Source organism: Triticum urartu, chromosome 4A (assembly GCF_056163025.1).
Source record: "Triticum urartu cultivar PI428250 chromosome 4A, HENAU_Tu73, whole genome shotgun sequence".
Taxonomy (NCBI): Eukaryota; Viridiplantae; Streptophyta; class Magnoliopsida; order Poales; family Poaceae; genus Triticum; species Triticum urartu.
In genome coordinates, this window is record NC_141876.1 from 158,191,780 (window position 1) to 158,201,120 (window position 9,341).

The following is a 9,341-nucleotide window of genomic DNA, read 5'->3' on the forward strand; positions in this document are numbered from 1 at the left end:
AATATTTTTGCATTATCCATATTAATAGCAGGGCATATGCTTCTAAATCAAAATTAAAGGGGACATGGAATCTTCATGTCTTAATCCTTTAATAAAAGTATTAAAATAAGGACTTGCATAGTCATTAACTTCTGTTCCAACATGGTCCCAATAATCCAGTCATTCCATCTATCTGGGAATCCTTTCAAGGAGAGCATCTTAGGAACAAAAGACCATCTGATTTTATCATATGCTTTCTCCAAGTCAACTTTAAAAAGAATAGTACTCTGTTTTTTTAACATGCATAGTATCGGTAGCCTCATGCAAAATTATGACATCTTTCATAATATACATGTCTTTAGTAAAAGCAGTTTGTATAGGGGGGATTGAAGAGCCCACCACCTCACTAAGTTTGTTTATGAGAATCTTAGTGGAAATTTTATAACTAACATTAAGTAAACATATAAGTCTTCATATTTCCTTTTTCCTTGGCTTCTTTTGTTTTAGGGATAAAGTAATAATGTCATCGTTCAGCCTAGCAATGTTGATATTATCTCTATGGAAATCATCAAGCATCCATTTTATCAAACTCTAGAATTTCTGGTAAAACTCTATGAGAAAACCATCAGGCTATTACGTTCCATAGGACATGCAGCTTTATGTAACTCTTCCATTGTCTCTAATAAGCTTGTCAACATCCTGAGCTGAAATTCTATCAGCCAAGTGACTACTATCAAATGAGCATAAAATGTGAGTTCACATGGGGGGAAATGAAGAATATCTCATATGCAGATTAACTTCTCAAATATCAGAATTACTCTTAATTAAGAGCGAATAAAGAGTTAGTGCCAATCACACAACACTATCAGTATTTCTTCAACGAATTCTAACAAAAGAATCGATCACTACCTCTTCTTCCTCCTGTTCACCGCCGGCCGCCCATCTCTACGTGCGGATTAGAATTTAGAAGCGAAACAGAGCAATGTAGTACATACACATACACTCTGCTTCTTCCTCCTGTTCACCGCCGGCCGTCCATCTCTACGTGCGGATTAGGATGTCCTCGAGGGAGATGTCGAGGGAGAGTTGGTGGTGGAGTGACCCGGCGGGGCTGGGCGATGGCGTGGGCGTGGTCTCGGCGCGGCACATCGGGCAGCTGGTGTTGCCGGCGCGGAGCCAGGTGTCGATGCAGTCCGCGTGGAAGTAGTGCAGGCACTCCGGCAGCACCCTCACCGCCTCGCCGTCCGCGAAGTCCGCAAGGCACACCGGGCACGTCGGCTCGCTCCACTCCTCGTCCTTCCGGTACCGGCACACCACCGGCTTCGCCACCAGCTGCACCCGCGACGACGAGCTCAGGTCGCCCACGCTCTCTTCCGGCTGCTGTTCATGCTGCCGCGCCGTGGCACCTCGCCGGCGGCTGCGCCTGCGGATCCTCTCGCCGTTGCAGCAGCTGACGAGGATGCAGTGGTGCAGAAGGAGCACCAAGGCCACGGACATCACCACCAGGAGGCCGATGAACACCGGCGACCTGTACGTGGACGAGCTCATGTTGAACCACTTCATGTGATGTGTGTACCTACGTACTACCTAGGCTAGGAAGCTCCGATCGAGGTGGAATGAGCCATGGACGGAACATTAATCGGTCGACAGATGCAAGCTACCGGACAACCCGAGAGCGACGATGGTTGCGAAGCTGCACGGTCGATAGTCGATGCGCGTCGCTGATGCCACTGATGGCGACCTGCATCTGTTCCCTTGTGCTTGGAAGCTAGTAGCAACAACACAAACTAAGCCTGCTACGGTTTATTTTCCTTGTTTTTCTATGCTAAACATGGCGAGATCAATCAGACCGGGTCAAGTGCTCAAGATCAGTCCAAGCGGAAGAAGAATAGTTAACATATTATTCGGTTGAATCTGGCTTAGCGAATCAGCAATCAATCGCTTAGCTTATTATATAACCGGCATCGTGAGTGACACACAGCCGGTCTAGCTAGCCTAGTGTGTGTGGTAGCAAGTGACTAGTCGGAAGAATCGGGGCAGAAGACGATCTTGAGCTCGCCGGGCTGGATGCAGCGCTGTGGCGTGGCCTCCACGTCCGTCGGCGTCGTCCGAGTGTCCGGGCACCTCTCCTTGAAGAAGTGCCCCTGACCCTGGGCCCTGCACCCGCCGGCGGGGGCCCTGGCGTCGCGGGGGCAGTCCACGTCGAGGTCCACGGCGCAGCCGAGGGACGGGCACTGCCGGCCCTGCTCGAACCCGTGCGGCGTCACCATCACCGGCAGGTTGAACCCGTCCACCAGGCTCACGCTGTACTCCGCCAGCCCGCCGGACCCGTGCACGCTCACCTGCGCCACCGTCACCGGCGCCGGCGGCATGCCCGTGTCGCACCTGGCCACCGCCGCCGTCGAGGAGGAGGAGGGGGAGGAGGAGTCGTAGTCATCGCTGCTGCTGCAGCCGGTGCGCGCCACGACGCGGCCGGACCACGCGCCGGAAGGGACCGCCAGGGTGACGAGCCCCTCTCCGCCCCCGTCGAGGCGGCTGGCGGCGTCGTCCAGGTCGGGGATGGCGGGGAGGCCGATGTTCGGAGTGATGAGCGGCCACACAGGGTACGCGCACAGGTTGTGGAGGGTGAGGTTCGTCGCCGTGTCGGAGGTCGCCGCCATGGGAGTGAGCACGGCGAGCACCAAGATGAGAAATGCCTTGGATGTGGGCATGGCGCAGTGGTGAAGGGATCACAACCTAAGTACCGATGTTGATCATAGCCCCCTCATGGAGTATATAAGAGAGGTAAAATTGTGGTGGTTAGGTGGCAAAAAAGGCATGCATGCATGCATGGTTGCGTGTAAGGAAGCATGCATCCATCGGCAGAGTTGGCGCCTCCAACTAACTTAATTTCTCATGCTTTGGATGGACAGTGGAAATCCAACTAATTGTTTATGCTCTTGATCAACCACAAATCTGTATTTACATTTGAACACCAACCGTATATCCGGTTTTTGTCAAAAAAGAAAACCCGATATATCTAGTTGCCAAATTTGGAGTGGGTTCACCTTTCATAGCCCGAATCCGTACATAAACATCGGTGAATGTGAATATGACGGCAAGTTGTCATAACAAGTACTCCCTCCGTTCTTTTCTTTTTTTTGCGATGGACTCCCTCCGTTCACTATTACAAGGTGTTCTATTTTTTTTATTGAATGAATACACACATATTTTAGTGTGTTTATTTACTCATTTCAGAGTTCATATTGAAAACACCACCTTATAATAATGAACGAAGGGAGTATCAAATAGTATGAACCTGAAATTAATAGATATTTGGAGGAGAGAGAGAGAGAGAGATGGGAAAAGATTCACATAACCCCAATGAAAGAAATCATCAACGAAACAGAAGAAATTGTAAAAAAAATGGCAGCAATACAAGAAGCAAAGGCGAGCACATATGCAAGTGGGCTAACACCTGTGGAAGAAATAGAATATGGAAACAATGACATGTTGGAAAGACCTCTCTGTATAAAATATAGGTATGAAGACGTCAAATGATGTGGACTAACACCAATGAAAACATTAACAAATGCTATAAGCAACAAACCAGGAAAAATTATTGGTCCGTGAAAATGAGACAATTAAACCTATCCAAACCCATGACATCATAGAAACATGAAAAGGTGGCTAAAATCCATGAAAACAATAGCAAACGGTGATAGAGAAGAAAAAACAGTGAGGTCAATAAAGGTGCAACAGAAAAAATTATGGGCTAATACAATAATGGAAGTTGTTGAGAGCAAGGATGTGGGAGAGAAATATTTCCACGCCCTAAAACATAATTGCTTTTGTCCTAAAACCTATTAAAACAATGACATGATGACAAAATCCCCGTAAGAAAACACACATGAAATGACATGGGCTAACACGTATGACAACTCAAAAAATAAGGAATAGCGAAAAACATCTCCAAAGAACAGACACAGAATGTCTCAAAAACATGAAAATGTGAGCCTTTGAGCACAATAACAAAGAAAGAACAGAAGAGGGGAAAACCTCTACTAGCTCAATGGTTTTGCATGTTGTCATTGAATAAACATTTGTATGACTTTCACATGGTAATCAAGTGTTGGGCCCTCTTTGATTTGGAGGATTCCATAAACATGGGAATAGGGAAAACATAAGGGCTCTTTTGCTTCACTAGATTCTAAAAACAAGAGAATATAAAAAAACAAAGGAATATGATAGGAATTCATGCACAAAACACAGGATTGCTCAGCACATGAATTCTGTGAGTTTTGGTGTTTGGTTCACATGAATTAAATAACACAAGAATTCTAATGAACATGGTCAAATTAAAGTCCAATCACATGAAACTGTTTAGTTAGAATGCTATTATGCCACTAAGGATCCTTTTCTCGTTCTTCGTGCATAGAAATTTGAAAAGAGGTCCAAGATGTGTTTTTCCTTTGAAACTGAGATCAAAGGAAAATTTCCTCCACTTTTCCTTTGAACCAAAGGAGCCCTAAGATTGTCATGCCATGACTATTTGAATCCTGTAAGATTTTGGTTTGTTTGATAGCATCACATGAAAACAAAGATTCTTACCAAGAGGTTTGCATGGATGCCAAAATTCCTATGAAATTTAGTATGAATGAATCTTTAGAAGAAAGAAATCATGTAGGATTCAATCCTATGAATCAAATGACCATCCATTCCGGTCATTTAAAATTTCCATGAAAATCCTTTGAATCAAAGAGGCCCTTAGGCCTTCTTTAGTTCATAGGATAGAAAATCCATAAAAAATACAGAAGTCATAGAAAATAAGATGACATGTACCTCAGTTCCTATAGAGAAGAAATGCCACTTGGTTTATAGCATAGAAAATTTTCCATTAGGTCTGAGCTAATATTTTCTTCCCCTTGAAAAGTGAAGGATATGAACCAATCTTACATAGGAATAGAAATCCATTCCTAAAAACTAAAGGACTCTACAGAAAAATTTCCTTCAGAAATCCTACCCTACATTTTTTTTACGGGTAAATAACTTTATTCCTCATATAATGATAAGATCATGAAAAACGGGATGAGAAATAAAGTCTGGTATGGGACCATCCCAATACCCAAATGAGCTATTACAGAGGGAGTTTTTCGCAAGCATATCGGCAACACCATTGGCTTCACGGAAGCAGTGAACCACATCCAGTTTTGATAAATCAACCTCAAGTGCCTTACATTCTGCGACAGTTGCTGCATTCGGGCCCAAGTAACCTCAAGCGCCTTACATCCTACCCTACATATTTCCTACTCCCTCCGTTCCGAATTACTTGTCTTAGATTTGTCTAGATACGGAGGTATCTAGCACTAAAATGAGTCTAGATACATCCGTATCTAGACAAATCCAAGACAAGTAATTCAGAACGGAGGGAGTACAAACTAAAAGAGGCCTTAAAATACGATTTAAGATGGGCAACATCATAAATTTGTAATCGCAATTTTTTTTCTTTGTAATCTGACGTTTTCCCTATGAAATTGTAATAATCAAATGAATCAAAGAGCCATACAAATTTCTGTTGCTTGTAAACTCCTCCCTCCGTTCACAAATATAAGATGTTCTAACTTTTTCTGAATCAGATGTATAGACACGTTTGATTGTGTTTGTTCACTCATTTCTGCCCGCATGTAATCTATATTCAGTATCCAAACCATCTTATATTTGTGATCGGAGGGAATATGTTTGATGCTGCTTCCAAACGCCTGCCGAAAGGGACAGTTGATAGTCGATCTTGTAAAGAGCAATATTCATTGAGCACCAACAAGATGATAAAAAAAATCAAATGAGCCAGATCGAATTGGCATGGACTACGGCTCTAAGATTACAACCGAGTTTCATCAGTCAAGATTGGCCAAAACTCCGCAAAACTATGCAGCCAAAGCCTAAGCTGCAAGCCTGCAACGGACGGAATCAACAGCAGCACCTACATTCAATTCTTCATCCAGCTCTTCTGTCAACTGCTGTTCAAGTGCTCGGACAGTTTGTCTCTCATCCTGACAGCCTTCTCATCTGATAACTGGCACACTTGCTGCCTGTAATTAGCGTCATGATCATCTGATATATGAGCGTCGTCCATGGCTGCATCCTCCTCCATGTCTATCACTATGTTATGCAACAGACAGCACACATGGATTATCCGAGGCAGCTTATGCTTGTCGGGGCGCCACATCTCTCCCTGCAGGAACTTCCATGTGTCCTTGAACCTCGCCAGCGCCTTCAGCGCGACTGTTCTGGCTGCAGAGTGTCTCTTATTGAATTCCACTTTCAATTCTGAGAGGTCATTCTCCTGGTAAGGAGTGAACAGCCACGGGAGAAGAGGGTATCCTGCATCACCAATTACGTATTCCCCAACTTCTGACCCGTCTGATACCGTCAGTTTGCTGCCATTCAACCGTGCACCGTTCTCGCACAGCCTGAAGAGACCAGAGCTGTGTAAAATACTCGACTCTTTCATGCTACCTGGCCAACCGGTTACAATGTCTGTGAACCTCATATCAGGATCAATGACAGCCTGCAATACCATGCTGTAATTCTTCTCGTGGTCTAGCCACACCTTGCAGTTTGGTTCAGCTGAAGAGAGACACATAATGATGTGAGTTGTGTCTACTACACCACAGCAGTTTGGCAAACCATGGATCTTCTCAAACTTGGATTTGATCATCGCCATCTCATCCGAGTCTGGCCAGCGTAAGTGGTGGCCTGCTCGTGCCTCCACAGCTTCAACAAATCTCCAAGTTATCAGAGAGACAGTCGAGTGGTTCACACCAACAGAGGTTCCTACGGTCACCAGCGACCCACCGGAGTTCAACCTTCTCAGAGCAACAGCTACTCGATCTTCTAAAGACAGCACCGTCCCATCGATAAAGGTGTAGCTGCTAGCCCTTACCATCATATCATCTTTTACCAAGCTGCAAACATAGTTGAAAGTTTTTCTGGGCATTTTAAAGAGAGACTCAAATCTGTGTGCGTCCTCCGCAGAGGATAAGGTTCCTGAGAAGAAAATGTAAAACTGGTTACAAAACCCAGAACTTACTATTATGATAGTGTTAAAATAGACTCCATCAATAGCATATGGATTCATAATTAAATGCTGTTCTATATATTCAATAAACTTGCACATTAAGCTTTTTGTCAGGTGGAGATCAAATCAAGATATAGCCATTACACAGCTCATACAACTAATATTATTTTCTTGGCAAGGGCTATACAACTAGTACTTGCTAAAACTAAAGTTTCACATTCAGTAAGCACTATATGTCAGCCATGTCACATTGACGATTCTATATTGCACAAAATGCATCATATACCAAGTAGTAACTTGAATGAAACATCAAGTTGCTACTTGAACTTGTTTGCAGCAAACTAAAAAAATTCAGGAAAAGAATGTTTGATCTCTAAAAGATAGCCCAGAAATAAGTTTTGAGGGTTGCCGGTGTTTAGTTAGGAGTCATCTCCTTCCAAAGATAGTCAGAAATAGCAAAGAGACTCCCTGTGGAGAATGCCCTTCATACCATATTTTACTTCACTTAGTTAGGAAATGAGAATTATTGTAACTTCTAAGAAAATATGTGCGACAACACAAGTGCCCAGGAAACAATTAAACAAATGCAATGTCCTATCATCTAAAATGAGTTAAAACTACTCCCTCCCGTCAGGTATGTAAGGCCCTCTCGTACTTTGGATCAACTTTTGACCATGAATTTGATTAGCAAAATATAGGTCGTATGCTACAAAAAGTGAACTATTGCTTTCGTATTCAGAAAAAGAGTCCAATGATATATTTTTTTTTGTCACATATAATTCATAATTTCTTAGTTAAATTTAAGGTAAAAGTTAGACCCAAAATAAAAAGTTCATTTGACACTGATACCCAAGAGCAGGAGCTTTTCTGTACAGCAAATAAATGAATTCACATGGACTCTTGTTCAAAATATGTTGTGCTGTTAAACGGGCTCTGAATTGATGGAATATGAAGCAAGATTCTCAATCAGCTTGGATGGAGAACATTGAAGCACTGACTAGAGTACGTAATGAAATGAACTATCATTTGCACTAAAAGCGTACCAAATTCGTTAGACGACCCGACATCGGATGACTGCCCAGTAATCAGTAATCAGTAAGAACACAGGCCAACAACTGAAAGCTGAGTTTGCGCAACCGATGACCCATTCTAAAATCAGACCTAAAACTGAAGCATCGCCGTTGGTCTACCACGATGCGACATCGGTGCTCAACATGGCACCCTGCTCAGCAACTACTGAGCCAGTGGCATTGTTCCAACCTGTGCAGTACCATCGCATTTATCAGGAGTAGCTTCTAACAAGATCGACAGACCACAAGATTAGTCCCAAGAATTTAAGCCCCAGTCATAATTAGATCTAAGTAGCATGACAAAAAGAAAGAAAACAAATGCTCGCGAGGCACAGAATCTGCACAAACAAATCTCGTCGAGACGTACGGCCGCGAGCACCGAAGAGGGACGCACCTGCCATCCTCATGCAGAAGCCATCCCACCAGTCGCCGCCAGGCGCACCCTGCCCCGCCGCCGCGGCCGCCATTGCGGCCTTCTTCTCCGCCGCCGCCTTCTTGCGGCGCTTGGCCCCGCGAAGCGGCGCCATGACGAACACGGAGTCTCGGACCGGATGAATCAGGAGGAGCGAGTAATCTGATGGGACCTGGTGAAATCAAGAACCAGGGGTGGGGTGGACACGGGGGGAACAGCGCAGCGGGTGTCACGACTGCGTCAGCGGCGAGGTGGCGGCGGCGGGGCCCGCGCAGTCGCTCGGCATGCAGAGGGTGCAGGGCATGGGGAGTTGCTGGGGACGACGAGCGTGTACGGTATGGCTTCGTGACGGAAGCAAGGGGCAACGCAAGGAAGGAGACGCCGGGGGAGGAAGAGGAGAGGGAGATGGCTAGATGGGAGAGACAGGCTTTGAGTATTTGTGCATCCGTATAGGTGTGTCTTTTTTCTTTCTTTTTTTGCGGTGTCTTTGATGTCACCGGAAAAAAATAACAAGGTGCGTATGACTGTGTACGATGCATGATGAATGTTTAATTTGAGTGTGTTTGTGTATGTTGTGGGGGGTGTACATTTCGACGATCATAGCCGGAGGAGCGGAATGGTTTCTTTCTTTATAAATGTGAACAAGATATGTGCTATGTATTTTCATTAAGTATAAGAAAATAATGGCTATGACGGTTATCTACGAAAAGCTAGTTGGTTTTATGTTACACGGGTTTGTGATTATGAGTCAACGAGTGTAACTAAAGAGTAGTTTTATAAACATGTTGAATGAGTTTCCGTGAAGAACAAGAGAAAGGGGAAA

General features: G+C 44.5%; 3 protein-coding genes across 4 annotated transcripts; all 3 read right to left on the reverse strand.

The window, feature by feature from the left end:
* Positions 1 to 772: 772 nt before the first annotated feature.
* On the reverse strand, positions 773 to 1,595 carry LOC125551265 (E3 ubiquitin-protein ligase Os04g0590900-like). Its single transcript, XM_048714437.2, has one exon. The coding sequence runs from the start codon at positions 1,540 to 1,542 to the stop codon at positions 1,021 to 1,023; it is 522 nt and encodes a 173-aa protein (XP_048570394.1). The 5' UTR covers positions 1,543 to 1,595; the 3' UTR covers positions 773 to 1,020.
* A 218-nt stretch (positions 1,596 to 1,813) lies between these two features.
* On the reverse strand, positions 1,814 to 2,906 carry LOC125551263 (osmotin-like protein). The gene has a single exon (XM_048714436.2). It carries the CDS (start codon positions 2,688 to 2,690, stop codon positions 1,998 to 2,000), a length of 693 nt encoding a protein of 230 aa, XP_048570393.1. The 5' UTR covers positions 2,691 to 2,906; the 3' UTR covers positions 1,814 to 1,997.
* Positions 2,907 to 5,657: 2,751 nt separating this feature from the next.
* On the reverse strand, positions 5,658 to 8,968 carry LOC125551262 (protein ALP1-like). Of its 2 annotated transcripts, none has more exons than XM_048714434.2 (2): positions 8,474 to 8,968; positions 5,658 to 7,005 (listed from the first exon to the last, which is right to left on the reverse strand). In XM_048714434.2, the coding sequence occupies exons 1-2, from the start codon at positions 8,631 to 8,633 to the stop codon at positions 5,969 to 5,971; spliced, it is 1,197 nt and encodes a 398-aa protein (XP_048570391.1). In that variant the 5' UTR covers positions 8,634 to 8,968; the 3' UTR covers positions 5,658 to 5,968. The 2 variants fall into 2 exon arrangements, with proteins under 2 accessions (XP_048570391.1, XP_048570392.1); XM_048714435.2 differs by having other exon boundaries at positions 8,501 to 8,966.
* Positions 8,969 to 9,341: the final 373 nt, after the last annotated feature.

Bases quoted from the DNA above. Each gene is read 5' to 3' on its own strand.
- LOC125551265 (XM_048714437.2), bottom strand. From the start codon at position 1,542: ATGAAGTGGTTCAACATGAGCTCGTCCACGTACAGGTCGCCGGTGTTC.
- LOC125551263 (XM_048714436.2), bottom strand. From the start codon at position 2,690: ATGCCCACATCCAAGGCATTTCTCATCTTGGTGCTCGCCGTGCTCACT.
- LOC125551262 (XM_048714434.2), bottom strand. From the start codon at position 8,633: ATGGCGCCGCTTCGCGGGGCCAAGCGCCGCAAGAAGGCGGCGGCGGAG. The intron at 7,006-8,473 runs GTACGTCTCGAC...TTTTCTTCTCAG, and splicing joins CCTCTTCGGTGCTCGCGGCC to GAACCTTATCCTCTGCGGAG.